Source organism: Bubalus kerabau, chromosome 4, assembly GCF_029407905.1.
Source record: "Bubalus kerabau isolate K-KA32 ecotype Philippines breed swamp buffalo chromosome 4, PCC_UOA_SB_1v2, whole genome shotgun sequence".
Lineage (NCBI taxonomy): Eukaryota > Metazoa > Chordata > Mammalia > Artiodactyla > Bovidae > Bubalus > Bubalus kerabau.
In genome coordinates, this window is record NC_073627.1 from 30383190 (window position 1) to 30402534 (window position 19345).

Below are 19345 nucleotides of genomic sequence, written 5' to 3' on the forward strand. Positions count from 1 at the left end.
CCAACTCCCCAACTGGTGGGGGTTGGTGGGGGTGGGGTTGCGGGGGGAGGAGGGGGAAACCCACTCAGTGGACAGGATCTCAACCACTGGATCACCAGGGAAGTCCTGTGAATGTTCTTGAGGAGCGGTCAGGGGCGTCCCCCTGCACTGAATTTGGGGTGGGCAGCTGCTCTCAGCTTCCTTTTCATCTCAAGCTGTGGTGGTGAGGACCCTCAGGATGAGCCCCACTATCAACGAGCCCACTGCCACCCCTAGAGCAGCCCCCCGGCGGAGAGCCAGCTGCTTGGCTGACAGCCGGCCGGCAGGGGTGGGTAGGGCGTGGACTGCTTCTGGAGTCCTGAGGAGGTCTGGGTGGCCCCCGGACCTCGAGTAGGTCGTCAGGATCACGCCAGGGGAGCTGCCTGTGGCCACTGCAAGGCAAACAGAAGCCGGCTCAGCCCTGGGTGGGGGGCTGTGGAGCCACAGGATTGACCCCCCTGCCTCACAGCTGGAAACACGTGGGACAGCATCCTGTAGACCTGATGTGCAGACAAGGCTGAGATCAGATGGGGTCAGACAACCTGGAGGTGCGTATCCTCCACCAGCGACCTCAGCATGTGACATGCTCTGTCACGCTGCCTCCCCCGATCTCTGGCAACACTGAAGCCCCCAAAGCCTGTGCTGGCTCCCCATGCCCACCCCAATCAAGGCACAGCCCAGGATAAACAAGGTGAGGCTGCGGAGATAACCAGGCTATGGTCTGTGGACACACAGCCCTGGGCTCAGGCCAGAGCCGGGGCAGCAGAGCTCTGGTCTGACAGGGTGTGGAGGGGTGGGCGGGAATGGCCCCCCACACCGGTTATCAAGCCAGGCTGACCTGCCCGACCCTTGGTTGCAGGCCTCCTGCCCACATTGGAGCTGGGTGGTGACAATGTGCCCTGAGATCAGATGGTTGGTGCTCAGACCTCGTCCCCTAATTTAGCAGCTAGCTGTAGGACAACAGGGAGGAGATCCAAGCGCCCAACCCACACCCTCATCTGATGACAGGACCAAGGGTCACAGCCTGCCAGGACAGACAGGGCCTGCTTCCCAGGACATCAGTGTCCCCTCCTGGTGTCAGAACAGATGTCACTGTCACATTGAGGAAGAGAAGCAGCCTGGGTGCTTGCAGTTCCTGGCCACCCAAGCACACAGGGCAGTGTTACCTGAAGACACGACCGCTTTCTCAGGCCCGGGCCTGGGTCCGAGGGCCATGCTGTCAGTGCTCCCCAATGGCGGCAGTCCTGCGTGTTTCTGCGCCTGAAGGAGAGAGAGTCGCCAGGTCAGCCTGCCAGCTTCCCATCCACCCGGCCTCAGCTGAGCCCTGCAGGCTGAGCAGGATACACACGGCCACACACAGCCACACCTCGGGGCCTCCAGACCACTGCAATAAGGCGAATAATGCAGGCAGAGGGCTTTTCTGGGTTCCTGGTGCACATAAAAGTAATGTTTGCACAACACTGAAGTCTGCTAAGTGTGCAAGACACCTTGTCCATACCGCAGTTTAAACGATACTTCCTGGCTGGAAAATACCATCACCTGAGCCTTAAGCAGGCCATATTTTTTGCGATGGTGACGTCAGAGTTCAGTGATCACCCCTCACCATAAATGAGATGATAATAATGAGAAGATTTGAAATATGATGAGAATTATGAGCAAAGTGTGACCCAGAGACACAAAGCAAACAAATGCTGTTGCGAAGATGGTGCCTGCCGACTGCCTTGCTCAACGTAGGGTGGCCCCAGATCTTCAGCCTGCAGAAACCACAATGCCCAAAGTGCGGTGAGGCCAGACCTGCCGCAGCCACGGTCTGGGAAACTGGCGCTCTTTTAGATATGGGTTGATCCATTGTCTCAGATGCCAGGACTGGATCCTCATACAAAGGCTAACCCACACCCTCTGGGTTTCAGGGTCTGAGCCATAGAAGCAAACGCCAGGCTGCCTGTTTCAGAAGTGCTCCCAAGAGGACAGCAGACAGGGTGCTGTTGGTACCTTTTCCAAGGTCACAGCTCACCCTCGCGGTCATCGGGAGCCCTCTGCTTGAGTTTGAACGGGGTGGGGGTGGGGGGCGCTGAGGATGGTGTCTAGCATGGTTTCTCTGGTAATGCGAAGGGCACTCACCTCCTCTGCAGCCCGCTTCCAGTCCATCCGGGCCGTATAAGTGACGAAGGCAGCAGTGGCCAGCATGACACAGACCAGCATGCCCAGCCAGAGGCCTGCAGGACACGGGGGCGAGTGAGGGCATCGACGATCACTAGGCCTGCCCCCCTCCCCCAACACCACGTACCCATGATCCCCATCCCGACCAGGAAGGTCAGCACGACACCCAGCGGGAGGCCGATGGCGTAGTACATGACGGCATTCACCACGGCCCCAAAGGCCTGCCTGCCGGTTCCACGCAGGACCCCAGCGTAGAGACACTGCAGAAGGCGGAAGGGCTGGGGGTTGGTGATGCTGAGGCGATGGTGTGTCTTAGCAGTGGGGCTTTCTCAGGAATCTACAGGCCTCAGCCTTGTTTAAGTCCACAACATGGGCTAGGAGGGGCCCTCGTCCCCCTTCCTTCATGGAGGGACCTGCCCAGGGTCACACAAGGCTGCTGCGTTTCAGATACAGGGGGAGGGGTGGACTGGGAGTTTGGGGTGAGCAGATGCAAACTATTACATACATGATGGATAAACAAGGTCCGAATATAGAGCACAGGGAACTGCGTTCAATATGCTATGATAAACCACTATGGAAAGAATATTTTTTAAAATGTACACCAACTCAATGGACATGAACTTGGGCGAACTCCAGGAGATAGTGAGGGGCAGGGAGGCCTGGCTGCCGCCCATGTGGTAGAAAAGAGTCAGACACGAATTAGCAACTGAACAACAATACATATATGTATAACTGAATCACTTTGCTATACAGTAGACATTAACACATTATAAATCAACTATTCTACAATGAAAAAAAGAACATTAGTACTTTGGCCACCTCATGTGAAGAGTTGACTCATTGGAAAAGACTCTGATGCTGGAAGGGATTGGGGGCAGGAGGAGAAGGGGACGACAGAGGATTAGATGGCTGGATGGCATCACTGACTCGATGCACATGAGTTTGAGTGAACTCCGGGAGTTGGTGATGGACAGGGAGGCCTGGCATGCTGCAATTCATGGGGTTGCAAAGAGTCAGACATGACTGAGCAACTGCACTGAATAAAAAGATAATTACTATGGGTTGGCTTGTGCCCCCCCACCAAAGATTTTGAAGTCCCGACCCCAGGACCTCCAAATATGACCTTAATTGGAAATGGCATCTCTGCAGAAGACCAAGTTGAGATGAGGTCATCAGGGTGGACCCTACCCCGAGAAGACGGGTGTCCTTGTGAAAAGGAGAAACTGGAACACAGACATGCAGAGGGGGAAGACAGTGTAAATAGACATGGGGAAACAATGCCTTCTACATGCTTAGGGGCTCCTGAGGGTTCCAGAAGCTCAGCAGAGCCTGGAGTAGATCCTCCCCTGGTGCCTTGGATCTAGGACCTCTGGTCTCCAGAACCGTGAGACAATCCATTTCTAGTATGTTAGGTCACTTGGCTTTGCGTGTTTTGTCAGGGCAGCCCTGGCAGGCTCAGACAACAAGAACCCAATGTCTGCAGTGGACAAAGACACAAGCAGACACTTCACCCGAGGAGACATGCAGATGGAAGGGGCTTGGCGTTAGTCATTCAGGAAACGCACATCAGGGACTCCCAGGTGGTCCAGTGGTTAGGGCTGTGCCCGCACTGCAGGGAGCCTCGGTTTGATCCCTGGCTGGGGAACTAAGATCCCACATGCCGTGTGGCATGGCCAAAAAAAATAATAAATGTACATTAAAACTACATTGAGATACCTGTAGAGACCCATGAGGATGGCTCTAATAAAAATGAGAAATAATATAAAAAAGTTTCTGCTGTAAAGTGATCAGTTCTACATATAGTCTTTTTCATATTCTTTTCTATTATGGTTTATTACAGGATACTGAATATAGTTCCCTGTGCTATACGGTAGGACCTTGTTGTTCACCTGTTTCAGATATAGCAGTGTGAATCCTGTATGATTCCACAATGTTGGGGACATGTCCTTAAACATTTGTCAAAACCCATAGAATGCACACCAACCATGAACTGTGGACTTAATGTATCAATATTCTTCATCAAGTAAACAAATGTCCTGTACTTATACATGATGTAAATAAAAGGGGGAACCAGGGGAGGGGCTTGTGGGAACTCTGTATTTGCTCAATTTTTTTGTAAACCTAAAACTGCTCTTAATCTACTTTTTCCAATTTCAAGACAAACAATAATACCAAGAATTAGCAACACAGTGGAGGAACTGGAATCCTGGTACATTGCTGGTGGGAATGTAAAATGATAGTTGTTTTGGAAAACAGCTCAATGGTTTCTTACAAAGTTAAAGGTAAACTTAGGCTTCAACCTAACAATTCAACTCCTTAAGACTCTACTAAGGGGCAGGAAAACATACGTCCACACAATGACTCATACTTGAATGTTCCCAGCAGCCTTAGTCACAGCAGGCCACACTCAAAACATCCCAAATGTCCATCACCTGATGAATGGGTAAACAAACATGTTACAGCCACAGAGTGGACTATTATTCAGCCACAAAAAGGAATGAAGTCCTGAAAAATGCTATGCCATGGACGAACCTCAGAAACATTTCAAGTGAACGAAACCAGGCACGAAAGATCACATACTCTGTAATTGCATGTCTATAAAATAATCAGAAAAGGCAAGTACGCACAGACAGAAAGTGGGTCAGTGCATTGCCTGGGGCTGCCCGTGGGAGCAGGCAGTGACTTCAAAGCAGGCCCCAGGAATTCTGTGGGGGTGACGAAAACAGTCCAACACTGGATTACAGCGCTGGTTCCACAAGTAGACACTTACTCAAAGGTTTGACTTATGCATGTAAAACGCATGAATTTTTGGTATGTAAATTATAACTCAAGAAAGGCATAAAAAATATAAAATAAAAACTAGGTCCATGGAAAACTTAAATTAAGAATAATATAGGGCTTCTCTTGTGGCTCAGTGGTAAAGAATCCACTTGTCAATGGAGTCACGGGTTTGATCCTGTCTGGGATGGTCCCACATGCTTCAGAGCAACTAAACCCGTGCACCACACTATTGTGTCCTAGTGCCCTAGAACCGCAACGACTGAGCCCCTGCACCCAAGAGCCCGTGCTCCACAGCAAGAGAAGCCTGAGTACCGCCACTAGAGAGTAGCCCCCATTCCCACAACTAGAGAAAAACCCGAGCAAGTGACGAAGACCCAGCACAGCCAAAAATAAATAAATAAAATTATTAAAAAAAAAAAAAAGAACACAGATCTAAGGAGTAGAACACAGATCTAAGGAGTTCTCTCAGAGAAGGCAATAAGCACCCCACTCCAGTACTCTTGCCTGCAAAATCCCACGGACAGAGGAGCCTGGTAGGCTGCAGTCCATGAGGTCGCTAAGAGTCAGACACGACTGAGCAACTTCACTTTCCCTTTTCACTTTCATGCATTGGAGAAGGAAATGGCAACCCACTCCAGTGTTCTTGCCTGGAGAATGCCAGGGACGGGAGACCCTGGTGGGCTGCTGTCTATGGGGTCGCACAGAGTCGGACACGACTGAAGCGACTTAGCAGCAGCGGCAGCAGCGGCAAGGAGTTCTCTCTCTGGCAATGCAGTGGGGCTTGTACTGCAGGCAGCACCAGTTCAATCTCTGGTCAGAGAATGAAGATCCCGCATCCCGTGTGGTGCAGCCAAAAAATAAAATTTTTTAATGAAAAAAAAAATATAGACAGATAGATAGATATAACCGGGAGTAAAGATAGTAGATACAGCAATGCGCACTGCAAGACCCCAGCAGTTGTGAGCTGTGAATCTGCTGCGGGTTCCCTGGTGGGCAGTGCTGCCTTAGGAGCATTTAGGAATGCAGAGCCCTCTGTGGCCTGACCCTGCAGGAGGAGTTTCTCAGCTGTGGCCTCACCTTGGAGCTAGAGAAAAAGTAATTATAGTGTCCCTGCAGAAGCCATAACAGAGCCCAGAAGAGGGTGTCTTTTAATGTTTTGCAATTAAAGCTGTGAATTTGATGACAAAACCCAGCCCAAAGCAAGTGGTCCTGATGAGGTCAGAAATGTGCTACAAGCCTGTGCCCAGCTAGATTCGAAGGCCAGCCCTGGAATGTATGGGGTACTGGCCAGAGTGACAGGGCTCTGGGGAAAACTCTCCATGAATATACTTTCTCCCAATGGTTCTTTCTTTCCTTCCTATAAGAGCTGATGACAACTCTATGTGGGTTCTTGCGTCCTGCCCCTTGAGGCTTTCTAAGCACACACTCCAGGCAGAGACTTGGAGCTTCCTGCAAGATTGCCCAAGGTGTGAAGACGACGACCCAGGGCTTCAAATTCTGCTCAATAAATGAGACTTTAATGCTCGCTGTCTCTATGCCCGGCTGTTAAAACATTCACAGAATTCAGACTTGCACTCAATGGGACCTGCTCTTCAGTGATCCAAGCGGAAAGTTGGACCCCTCCGTACTCTGGGTGCCTCTATTCTGGAAACCAGTGTGGCTGCTCCTGGCCGGGTGGGGCCTGGGTCAGAGCTGTGCCCTGCTCCCCACCCCCCACCCGATCCTGGGGAACAAGGAAGAAGAGGGTTTATGATTCTGCACTGGAAGAGTGGTCAGCATTTTGCTAATCTATGTGCATCTCAGTAAATTGGAACTGCAGGAGAGAAAGGGGGGAGGCGTTATTTTGAATAATAATAGATCCAACAAGAGCTGCCACTTACTTTGTAGTCAGCCCTAATCAGGCAGCTCAAGCTCACAGCCCTGAGCTGCTGGGGTGGGGGCAGGGGTTGGGAACACGGGGGTCGGAGCGGAACTCACACAGAGGGCCTCAAACAGCTGGAAGAAGATGTACAGCGGCAGGACCTTGTTGACCAGGGCAACGACTTCCCTGCAGGGACAGGGGACCGTGAGACACAACCTTGGCCTTGTCTATTCCGCCCTGCCCCCACCTTCTGTGAGCCTAGGTGGTGGCCCCAGGCCAGGCTAGGCCACTCCTGTTCCTGAGTCTCCCTGTGTGTGTGGGACACATCCAAACCCCCCAAGCAGCCCCGGCAGCTCTGCCCTGCCCTTCGGTCGGCGCCTGGTCTGTGCACGGGCAGCAGCTGAGGCTCCCAATGCAAGGCGAGACCTACTCATCATTGGTGAAGATGTGGCCCAGCTTGTTTCTCAGGAGGCTCAACAGGATGCCTACAACCAGCGAGGTTCCGACTGCAAGAGATAAAGGCAGTGAGGCCAACCCAGCCAAGGGAGGAGCCTGGCTCCCCTCAGCCTGAGCCAGCCCAGCCGCATGTCCACTTGGATGAAGACCCTCATCTGTGGTCCCGTGATGACAACATGCAAAATGCCCTTCCTCCCGTGGTTCTCAAAATGGGGTCCCTGGACAAGCAGCTGCCTAGGGAAGCAGATTCTCAGACCCCCATCTCCGACCGACTGAGTCAGAAACTGCTGGGGGCGGGGGGAGGTTAGGGTTTTGACACCCTGCTCCCCCACCCCACCCCCAACCTAGGTCTAAAGCCTGAGAACCACTGCTGTCCATGAAGAGCTGATCTGAGCCTGGCAGATGCAGAAAGCAGAGACAGGATGGATACAGAGGGGTCCTTCTGCGGGTCGCCACAAGCAAGCCCCAAGCTCCTGGGCATTCCAGGAGGCCGAGCTCACAGTAAGACCTAGAAGGCTGGGAGCCTGGTGAGGAAGGGCCCTCCCAGCATTGCACTATGTGATGGAAACTGCCGGCCCAGACCCCCAGTGGTGGGGAAGCGGCCGGAAGGGACACAGCAGGCTTGCTGCTCTGGGCCACGTAACAGGTACACAGGCTTGAAAGGTAGCTGTGGCTCTCAGAGCCTCCCCTGGCCTAGGCCTGACCCTACCCACCTGTGCAGAGGGTGCCTGAGATGGCTGATCGCTTGGCTTGCACGGTGTCTGCGGCTCCCAGGGCTGTCCCCACTCGAACACAGACCGCGATGCTGAGCCCCATGGGGATCTGGGCTCAAAGACAAGAAGGTACGGTCAGCCCCGCTCCTACCCCAGGCCAAGAGGGAGGGAAGCAGGGTGTTCCTGGCTGCTGGTAACCAGCCATGAGATTGGCGGCTGGCAGGTGGGGTGGGGGTACCCCAAGCAAGCCAGCCAAAGCCCCACCCTGGCTGAGCCATCAGACACCACAGGCAGCCAAAATCAACACACAGCCAAAACCTCACGAGTAAACACGACATAAAGAGGCGAGTGCAGTCGTAAGTCTGTCAGAAAAGGTCTCTGTGAGAAAAAGATCGACACCACTTACAACATAAGAATCACCTTATAAATCAGTTTTGTACAGGTAGGTTTTTGTGACTCCCTTGATTAAAGCTGTGGTCACAGAGTGTGCACCCCAGGAGGCTGGCAGAGGCTGCACAAGTGACATGGGATACCCCACGTGTCCTTGAAGAGGAAGGAACTGTGGAGAGTTCTTTCCCCGGCAAAGGCAAGGAAGTGCCCCCAGAGGGCTCTGTTCCCCAGAGCCCACCACTAGGGGTGGGCAAGAATGTGGGCCCACTGCCAAAGGGAATGTCCCATTTTTCAAAAAAATGCAAAAATCCAGATCGTGATGTGAAATCTCCCAATTTTAAGTGAGTCCAATCAATTCAAAACAATTCCAACATGGAGAGTTCTGTATCACCCTTGGCGGAATGGCTGTGGGCCACGTGTGCCTGTTAGGGCCTGGGTCTGGTGGACACAGGAGGTCTGGAGGGTCCCTCAGGAGACAGAAATGGCCTCTGGGCGGACAGCTGCCCCTCCCCCTCTGACACCCCCAGGCTGTCAGGGGGTTGGGCTGGGGGCAGAACAAAAGGTGCCCACCATGAGCCTCACCATGTAGACGACAGTGGCCACCTCGTAGATGACCGCTTGGGCAGAGAGGTCGAGCACGCTGAGCAGGCCTGCAGAGGTGGAGCGGGAACACAGTGAGTGTCCAGCCAGCTGACCAAACAGCCCTGGGCTGACAGAGTGCCCCTTGCTCTTGGGGCCAAGGGGCCAGTGGCTTCCAAGGTCAGATACAGCAAAAACCACCTTTCCACTTGGCATTCAGCCTTCCAGGAGACCCCTGCCTGGGTGTGCCAGGGTCAGGGTCCCTCTCCTGTGTACATGGTGTGATGAGGGAGGGAAGAAAACTGAACCAAAGTCAAGAAGCCTGAGTTCAGCTCTTGGCCCTGTTGGGGTGACTCTGGACAGCCTCTTTTACTCTTAGGACTCAATTTTCTCATCTATAAATGGGGTCTGGGGTAGACTGGAAGGTCTCTTGGGGCCATTCCAGCCCTGGCGGTTTGGACTCTGATCTGAGTCGGTTGATGAGCACAAAATGTGCCGGTTGCACCAGTTCCATCTCACTCCATCTCTGACTGAAAATCATGTCCAGGTGTCCACTCCATGCCAGACCTAGACTGGGCGGCGCTGGGCCTAGGCCTGCCTGCTGGATGCTCACAGTCTGGCAGGGAGCCAGGCCGGGCAGGTGAACTACCTGTCCAGGGGAGGGGCTCCCCACATTCCACCGTCCCACGTACCCACGAGGAAGCTCCCGATCTCGTAGGCCCACCACTCGATGCACAGCATCAGCATGCTGGGGATGGCCAAGCGGAAGAAGGGGCCCCAGTCCTGCAGGCACTCCCAGGACCAGCCTAGGAGCAGAAGCCAGCTGGCTGAGACCCCGTCCGCCTTGCGGCCCAGCCAGCCCGCCCACCACCGGGGCTCACAGCTTTTGGCTCCACGCAGCAAGCCCTCTTGCCTGGAAAATCCCATGGACGGAGGAGCCTGGTAGGCTGCAGTCCATGGGGTGGCTAAGAGTCGGACACGACTGAGCAACTTCACTTTCACTTTTCACTTTCATGCATTGGAGGAGGAAATGGTAACCCACTCCAGTGTTCTTGGCTAGAGAATCCGGGGGACGGCGGGGCCTGGTGGGCTGCTGTCTATGGGGTCGCACAGAGTCGGACACGACTGAAGTGACTTAGCAGCAGCAGCAGCAAGCCCAGGCACTTGGCACCAGGCAGGGTGGGGGCAGGAGGAGGGTACCGGCTAACACCTCGGGCAGCACCCCTGGGTGGGAGCCTGGGCTGACAGACAGCCCGGCCCTTCCTGGGCCCCACCTCCTCGGATGATTTTTTAGCTCTTATCTCTGCCCCATCTCCCTGAAGGACTGCTGGGAGGGTGGCACGACACCAAGGTGCTGGGAGGTTTCACAAGGCAGACAGGGTTGTACAACCATGGGGGCCAGAGAGGGACCCACAGTCCACACAGCCAGCTTTCAGGGGCTAAAAGCTCAGCACCTAGGCCTAGGAGCAGGCTCGAGCCCACTTCTGTGATTTGCGGTGAATGACAAACTCTCTTGGCACCAGCTTCCTCCATGTAAATAAAAATGGAGTTAATGAGGAGTCGTGAAGCTTATCCGAGCAATATGGGTGCAGCCTGCTGCTGGCACTATTCCATCCGAGTTGTCACTCAATCTCCAATAGGAGCCAGGAAGCTCCTGGCCCATCCCCAGCAGGGCTGTGCCCCATGACACACTGGACTGGGAAACCGGGCCTCTAGGGGTGGGGTGCAGAGGCCAAGAGGCAGGTACAGAGATGGAGAGAGGGTGCAGATACAGAGGGTGGGGAAGGGGTGGGCCCTGAGGGATGTGGGGGCAGGCCTGGGGCAGGGCTCCTCCAAAGGCTCCAGCTGGCACCCCTCCCATGAAGTGAAGGCCCTGGGCTGGTGCTGGCGGCCTACCCGCCCCTCAGCAACCCCCTCCCTGGGTGGGGGCCCCCTCCACACCTGCCCATGTCTCCAGATGCAGCTTCTTCAGCACGATGTAGAACAGGAGGAAGACAGCCTGCGAGAACTGGGAGATGGTGTTGGCGAATGCGGAGCCCCTGACAGAGGAGGGAAGGCCGGGCTGGAGCAAAGGCTGACTCCAGCCCTGGGGGCAAGGCGGGGACAGGCCTGGCTCATCCCCAGTTCCCCACAACCCCTCTGTGGCTGAACAGTGTGGACAGCCTCCACAATCCTTGTTGTGACAGGACTGGCTGCCCCCTCAGGGGTAGGCAGGGCTCCGGACCAGGCCGCCACAGCCCCTGCCCACCTGATCCCCCAACCAGCCCCTGAACGCCTTACCCACCTGAACCCCCCAACACTTGACCCCCCCAACCAGGCCCTGCAGCCCCCTGCTCACCTGACCCCCTGGCCCAGCACAGAAACCAGGATATAGTTGGCCAGGCCATTGACACAGTTGCCCACGATGCCGCTGAAGACTTGGGGCCAAACGATGCCCTGAAATAGGGGAAAACTGGCCTCAATGAGTGGGGGGACACCGGGGGGGCACAGGCTGGGGGCACGTGGCTCCTCACAGACCCGTGTGGAGGTCAGAACAGGGACCCCAGGCACTCCTCCCCCGCTGGACAGCGCGGTACGGGGTAGGGGGCAGCTCCAGCTAGGGCCCTGTACCTGATTCTGTAAGTACTTGGCCTGCAGGCTGTAGAGAAAGTTTGCCTGTGTAAATAAACACACACAGACACAAGTAAGCAACACCTCCCCATGGACAAGGACAGATGCTGCTGAGATGAGTGTGGGGCCACTGCTTCACCAGAGCATGTCCCGACCCACAGATGTGCGCCGTGCTGGCCTGTGCCCCCACCCTGCCTGAGGGGTGGTGCCGGGATGGGGCCAGCAGGCAGGGAGGGTGGACCCGAGAGGGGCTTCAGTGCTCCGGCAAGAACGAAAGGGACTGGGCCCCTGGCCGCCAACCAGGCCTATTCACAGAAGGGCCACCAGAACCCACAGGTCAGGGCTACCCTAGGACCTGTCTCTGGCTGCCAGAGACAAGACTCTGGGTGGAGGGGCCTTGGGCAGAGGGAGTGGGGGTAGGGAGGGTGCAGGCCACCAGCAGCCTCTGCAGAGCAGGGTGGAGACCTCAGAGGAGTCCATGGAGGACAGAGGGGGCCTGCGTGTATGTGTGTGTGTCTTGGGGGCATTTCCCTGTGCTTCCTGCCCTGTCAAAGCCTGGCCCAGGCCTGTGGCCCCTGCCCACCCTCCCTGCAGCCCTCCACCTCTTTTCAGGACTGCACAGTCAGCGAGTGTGCCACTGGATTCAGGTACTGGCTCTGTGCCTCCTGTGAGCGGTATGGCCTTAGGCCACTTACTTAACCTCTCTGTGCCTCAGTTTCCTCACCTAAAAAGGGGATAATACTGTGCGTGTGAATCCTTGCTCTTTATACATACATTTATACACAACGCTAATATTGCAAAAGTGCTTACAAAAGAGCATTTGGCACATTTAAGAGTTCCAAGAGTTGAGTTAGCATCATGACTAAGACACGTGATGCTTCTCACCCCACAGGGAGTTACGTTTGGCAGCATCTTTGTCTGGGAGGGAGGGGTTTTGTTGATTTGATAAGTGGCTACCATAGTGATAACTTGGAAGTTTCCCCTGACCCAGCCCCAGGGGCCCTGTTGGACAAGACACCTTCACTTGGTCTTAAGAGCCAAAGGTTTAGAGAAGAAAGACCAGACTTTTCAGGTGGTTTCCATGATACAGGAGAAATCTGGAGCCTCAAAGAAATCATGGCATTAGGCTTCCAGACGGGAGGGTGTGGCTGGGGCTCCCTGACAGCCCTGGTGTCCCCTACAGGCACCCTGAACTCACCCCAACCCTCTCCCTTCCCAGGCCCATCCTCAAGAGCTCTGTCACTGGTGCTGGGAGGATAGAGGAGGGCAGAGCAAGGGAGGATGGGGGGTGGGCAGAGTGAGGGGGGGCAGAGAGGGAAGACAGAGTGGGGCAGTGTGAGGGGGGATAGAGGGGGGCAGAGACAGAAAGGTGGACTCCCCTGAGACAGCCTGCCACGTGGTGACACGTGCACTGAACCACAGCAAATCACACCGTGCAGCCATGAGTCCCGAGTGGACACATGGACCACTGCTGCTGCTAAGTCGCTTCAGTCGTGTCCAACTCTGTGCGACCCCATAGACAGCAGCCCACCAGGCTCCCCCGTCCCTGGGATTCTCCAGGCAAGAACACTGGAGTGGGTTGCCATTTCCTTCTCCAATGCATGGAAGTGAAAAGTGAAAGTGAAGTCACTCAGTCGTGTCCGACTCTTAGCGACCCCATGGACTGCAGCCCACCAGGCTCCTCTGTCCATGGGATTTTCCAGGCAAGAGTACTGGAGTGGGGTGCCATCGCTTTCTCCACATGGACCACTGGGTGGGGCTCAAATCTCAGAAACTTATCTGTGTGGATGGCCTGCTTACTTAATATTCAATAAATTAATAGAGAAAGAACATTCAACAACGACTCTTAGACAACATTTGTTAGAAAGATTACAGTCCTGAACACAAAAGTAGAAACCATTAAAAAGTTCAAATAAAATAAAGGCAAATGCTTCTATAATCCTGCGATGGGGTGACTGTTCTTAAGCTCATCAAAGACAGACATCATAAAGGATGGGATTTATGGATCTGTTATGTACACATTAAAAATTCTTTAAGAAAAAAGTATCAAAAAATTAGAAGGCAACTGAAAAGCGTTTGTGACACATATGTCAAACGAGTGAGATATTATTTAACAAGAGTTAAAATAATTAGAAAGAGATTAATCCACTAAAATCAGCAAAGGATGTGGGCAATTCACAGAAGGAAAACAAATGATCAAAGATATGAAAAAACATTCAAATTCATTTGCAATAATGTGCATGTTACAATAACCTATGTCTAATTGGAGAAAACATTTTCATAATACTCTGTGCTGATGAGAATATTGTTCTTGAGGGTAGAATTGATACAAACCAGTAAAGAAAGCCACAGACAGAGCAACTCCAATTCCAATAAGGCATCATTACAGACATTCACAAAGATTTTTCTACAAGAATGTTGATCACAACCTAATTTATAAGAGTGACCACTGCAAACAACCTAAATATCCAACACATGGGGACTAGTTAATAAGTTATGGCAAAGGGGGGGATACTGTGGGGCCTTTGAAATGGGTATTGTGGACAGTGATTTGAGCATATCTAGAGAAGGCAATGGCACCCCACTCCAGTACTCTTGCCTGGCAAATCCCATGGACAGAGGAGCCTGGTAGGCTGCAGTCCATGGGGTCGCGAAGAGTTGGGCACGACTGAGTGACTTCACTTTCACTTTTCACTTTCATGCATTGGAGAAGGAAATGGCAACCCGGTGTTCTTGCCTGGAGAATCCCAGGGACAGAGGAGCCTGGTAGGCTGCTGTCTACGGGGTCGCACCGAGTCGGACACGACTGAAGCGACTTAGCAGCAGCAGCAGAGACTGACTAATGATATATTTGAAAGGGAAAAAGTGGGTTACAAAACAACATACACACACTGGCCCCATTTCACACTACAGGTGTGTCTCTGTGTTTGGTAACACACACACTCATGAAGAGAAATAGCCCTGGAGAGAGAGATTAACCTGTCTTTTCTCTGGGATTATGGAAGATTTGAAATGTTTCTTCCCCAGGCTTTCCAGAATCTCTCCTGTAAATGGTTTTATAACCAGAAAAAGGTGTCGTGCTACTTTTTAAAAGTTCAATCTGCACCAACCACCGACCACAATGTGAAGTTTTCTCCGGCCCCTCTGGCCACCAGCATGAGGGCTGAGGGGCGCCTGGCTGGTAGGGGGTCAGGATCCAAGCTCCATAAGACAACTCACCAGCAGGCCTGGGATGTAGACCTGCACATACTCCTGGGCCATCCTGCAGGAGAAAGAACCAAGCTCTGAGCCGAGCAGCCTATGCCCTGGTTGTGGGGAAAGGTTTGGCAGACTTTACCTCGAAAACAAGACCCCCAGAGACATCTGGAACCTCGGTGGGGGTGGGGTGCCAGGAGGCGGGGCCCAAGAACCAAAGGACCCAAACATGGGGTCTCAGGGCTGGGGAACTTCAATTCGGGGGGATGTGAGGTTTGTAAGGGGGAAAACAAGGTTCCATCACGTTAAGAATTAAATACACGAAGTGCACAATAACAGGAAACGAGCGAGGTGTTCCTACAAGGAAACATATCCTACATTAACAACACAGTGTGTAATTCCTCAGAAATGGGGTTCAGTCCTGTTCCCACTGTTTGTGATGTGGGGTGTGCACATGTCACTGCTTCCTAAGCCTCTGCAGGGCTCGGGCCCACGCTGGGACCAGATGCAAACAAATCCCATACAAATGCCTTTTCTCAATTAAAATGGGCTGTGGTCTGCTCCCTGCTGGCCACAGCTGGAGCAGCATGCTGTAGGGGAGAGTCCCCAGACCAAGCCCCCGTGGGACGGCTGGAGACCCAGAGAGAGCAGCACGGGCTGGGGTGGGCCTCGCGGGATGACACGGCCCTACCCACCCCGGCGCACCTGGACACGGCCGGGTCCTGCCTGCATAACAGCAGGATGAGCTGGGTGTTGAGGAAGAGCGCCCAGCAGGGCAGACAGCAGAGCAGCAGCACCAGCATGCCCCGCTGCAGGATGACACCCACGTGCTTCTTGTTGGGGCTTCCGAAGCTCTGGAACACAGGGGTAACGCCCGCCCCGCGCCTGCCCTCCGCTGGCCGGCTGAGGGGGGCGGCGGGTGTGCTGGGCAGCCCTCCACCACTCCCCAGTCCCACCCGGGGCTTCCTCTGAGGGGCTCAGCAGCTCAGAGTGACCGCAGCGGCTGTTTGCAGAACTCCAGCCCCTGTCCACCCACGGTGCCCAGTACTCCGACCACTCCTGATAGGGGAGGCACTGCCCATCCCCCACCATCCCTGAAGCAGCAGCACATGTGAGTCTCCCTGGGGAGTGAGCAGCAGCCAGGCCCACCGTGAGCCCCAGGACCCCGGAGCTGAGCCCCTTCAGGTGGTGGGCCCTCTGAGGACAACAGGCCCTCTCCGTGTGCCCTCAGCACACAGGGCCAGAGGATTCAAGGTCAGAGGACTCAAGGTCAGAGGGCTGTCTTTCATTCCAGAGCTCTCTCGCCCGGCCACCCTAGCAAGGGGAGGGTCTGGTCCCTAGAGCATGTGGTCCCTGGGGGTGGGTGTACAAGGACAGCTGCCCCCCAAAGGCCTGCCTGACAGGTTCCCAGATGCAGGGGCCACTGGGGGGCCTCGGGTGGCTGCCCAACCCTACCCCTTCTGCAGCAGCCGTGGGACTGGCTCCAGCCCTGCTGGCTCCCGGGGGCCCACCTACCTGGGACATCAAGGTGTCACAGGCCGAGGACAAGCCAAACCCGATGGAAACTCCACAGACGTTGACAAACTGGAGCCACACACAAAAGAGAATGTAGGCTTTCAGGAGGAGACCGAGGCGGGGACCCTGCACCTGGGGGGCTGCCCAGCAGCGGGAAACCCCTCCTGGCCAGGCCTGTGCGTGGGGTGTGCTTGGGTGAGGCCGGAGGTCCAGCTGTGCCCTCAGGCCGTGTCTTCTCCCAGAAGCCCAGGGGAGAAGGTCCTGGCTGTACTCACGGCCACCGAGAGGGTCACTGCTGCCAGCTCCACCGTGCCCAGGTGTCCGCAGAACACCGTGCTCACGACGTAGACCATGAAGTTCAGCATCTGGAAGAGGAACTGAAGGCCGGGGCCAAGGTCAAGGGCCCTGCTCACAGCCCAGCTCCCGGCAAGAGGCTCTCCAGGCCCTGACCCTCAAGAAGCCCCTCTGGGCCACAGGGCGAGTCGCCCACAGCAGAGGAGCGAGAGTGTGGCTGAGGCTGGGTGGCAGAAGGCCCGGGTCCTGCCCCCACCCCATGGGGCAACAGCATCAACCCCTGAGCTCTGGTTCCTCACTGGGGGCACTGGAGTGGATACAGCTGGTGATGTTACTGTAACCATCCCGTCAGGCCGCATGCAAACACAGAGGAGTGGAGTTAAAGACACCAAAACCCTAGGAAGCCTCTGTCCACGTGGTGGGATTGGAAAGGAGTGTCTTCTTTTACTGGTATTCAAACTCTTACAAGGAGCACATATTTAGTAGTCTTTAGGTCAGAAAAAAAAATGTACCTGGAGCCATTTTCCCTTTGAAAATAAATGGGCAAAGGCCCCTCTTCCAGTGCAAATGCCCGTGCAGGCACGCCTGGGCTCCCCTTGGCCTCTGGGGCCTTTTGGCCAGCCTCCCCGTGGGTTCCTGAAGGAAGACACCCCTGGTCCCTCTGATGGTGGGGGGAGGGGGCTGCCCGCCGCTGAGAGAGGTCAGACCCCGCCAGGCTCTGGGTGGTGGCCCCTGGTGCCACCTGGACACCGTCACTGTGGGTGATTTCTGGGGAAGGCCTCGAGCAGCCCCAGCCCCCCGCCTCCTTACCAGGGGTCCAGAAAGGACGAAGAGCGTCCGTGCCTCAGCTCCAAAGCCAACGGGGACCAGCCTGCGGAGGGCAGGGCAGCGGCTCCTTCGGCCTTGGGGGACCATGTCCTGGGGGCTGTCCATTCCAAGCCCAGGCCACCCAGCCACCCTGCACGCCTGAGCACCTTCTTGGCCAGCCTCACCCAGCCGGCCAGGGCAACTGTACAGCCTGGCTAATGAGTAAGGGGTGTACAGCCTGGCTAATGAGTAAGGGGTGGAGGAGGGGCCACTGCCACCCATGGGACCAGCCCTGCCCCCTGTGCACGCCAGCCCTGTGGCCCAACCCACTGGCCCTGGACAGAGGTCTGGGCACCCGGAGTCACTAGGCTGACCCCCTTCCAGGGGGTTGGCAGCAAAGGCCCAGGAAGTGCAGGTGTGGGGCAGGGCTGAGGGGGCCAAGGGCTCTCTGTCCAGGTGAAAAGAGAGACACACTCAGGTGGCAAAGCCAGGGTCCCAAGGAGGGTTGGGGGGCAGGGGTCTGGGGTCAGTTCTGACAAAGGGCTCTCTGCCCCACAGATGGAGGATACTCAGTGGTCTAGCCCACAGGGTTCTGGGTTTCCCTGGTGCTCCCCAGGGTGCTAAGCAGGTCAGGGTCAGCCCACCATCCAGGGAGCAGGTCCTTGGCTGAGGATCTGCAAACACCCCCCAGAATTTGTATGATGAAAACTCACAACTGCCCTCATGTCCCCCTCCATGCTCTCTGCCCCCTGCTGTTCACAGGAGCAAGGAAGTGAGGTGAGGTGGGGGGGTGTGTAGGAATCCCTGCCCTTCCACCCGTGTGGGGACTGCTCCCCCCAGGGTGGGGGCCGCCCAGGTGCTGACTTTCAAAACTCCACTTCCAGCCTTTTTCTACGAAGACCCCACTACTGTTGGGGTGACTGCAAATGCAGCCAGTACCACGTTCAGTGCCTGCAGCCTCGGGCCCAGGTTTGGTTTTCCAGGATTTCAGTCCATGTGAACTGGCACAGAGTCTTGGAGCAGAGCATTCACCCAGTCCCACGCGGGATCCCCTGGCCAGGTGAAGATGCCTCTCTCCACAGCTCCTGCTATCAGGGGCAGCCGTGCAGCCTCTGCCCCGTGTCCTTGGTCTCAGACCCGCACCCCCCCGCCCCCACAAAAGAGAGGAGCAGCAATTCAATTCTCAGGGACAGGGCCACAGACCCCAGGACTTTGGGACTCTCTCCCTTTTCAGGTGAGAACTTGCCCCACAATCCCCTGGCTCTGGGAGCATGCCCCACCACTTCCTCCCTCCAGGCAATGTTTGTCAATCATGGTTCGTTGGTGGAAACAGGAGAAACTAATTAACAGGAGGGGGAGAGAGAGTGTGGAGGAGGGGTCAGCGTTGGCAGGTGATCTGGAAAGAAGCTGAGTGACTAGAATGAGAAAATCTGGGTTTTTAAGGGCAAGTCCACGAGATGATTAAGCTCTGAACACCTTCACCCTCAGAGCCAGATCTCTGGAAGACTGGGGAAGAGTCAACCTGGGATGGCAACAGGGAGGGGAGGGTGGGATAGGGGGTGCTGGGGACCACCTGGAGGGGCAGGTTGGTTCCTCCAAAGGATGAGATGCTGAACAGATAACAATGGTGTCACCTGTGTACCCCAAACTCAAGTGTCTTTAATCAGCCTCCATTTATATCACATGGGCTGCTGGGAGCATCGGGCTGGTGTTTTTATTGTACCTGTGTCTCTGTGTCCCCTGGAGAAGGAAGGGGCAACACACTCCAGTATTCTTGCCTGGAGAACCCCAAGGACAGAGGAGCTGGGGGGTGCTACAGTCCATGGGGTCTCAAAGAGTCAGACACGACCGAGCAACTGAATAACTATCTGTATTCACCCCGAAGCTCACCCAGGTGGGATTGTCTGCCATGGGTGCCTGCGGTCAGCAGGTGCTTCCCTGGGGCTCCGTCTTCTGTCACGGGGCC

At 55.2% G+C, this 19345-nt stretch overlaps 1 protein-coding gene across 1 annotated transcript; it reads right to left on the reverse strand.

The window, feature by feature from the left end:
* Positions 1-82: 82 nt before the first annotated feature.
* Positions 83-17508, reverse strand: SLC47A2 (solute carrier family 47 member 2). Its single transcript, XM_055576379.1, has 17 exons — positions 17383-17508; positions 16554-16655; positions 16279-16347; positions 15469-15617; positions 14788-14830; positions 11569-11613; positions 11297-11394; positions 10900-10997; positions 9651-9764; positions 8962-9029; positions 7990-8098; positions 7251-7326; positions 6937-7006; positions 2306-2438; positions 2140-2234; positions 1185-1278; positions 83-410 (listed from the first exon to the last, which is right to left on the reverse strand). The coding sequence occupies exons 1-17, from the start codon at positions 17503-17505 to the stop codon at positions 190-192; spliced, it is 1707 nt and encodes a 568-aa protein (XP_055432354.1). The 5' UTR covers positions 17506-17508; the 3' UTR covers positions 83-189.
* Between the last annotated feature and the right edge of the window lie 1837 nt (positions 17509-19345).

Excerpts from the sequence above, each read along its gene's own strand:
- SLC47A2 (XM_055576379.1), bottom strand. The coding sequence starts at position 17,505 with ATGGACAGCCCCCAGGACATGGTCCCCCAAGGCCGAAGGAGCCGCTGC. Across the intron at positions 10,998-11,296 it reads GTGCTGGGCCAGGGGGTCAG|GGGCTCCGCATTCGCCAACA; the intron begins GTGAGCAGGGGG and ends CTCCTCTGTCAG. Across the intron at positions 8,099-8,961 it reads TGGCCACTGTCGTCTACATG|ATCCCCATGGGGCTCAGCAT; the intron begins GTGAGGCTCATG and ends CTTTGAGCCCAG.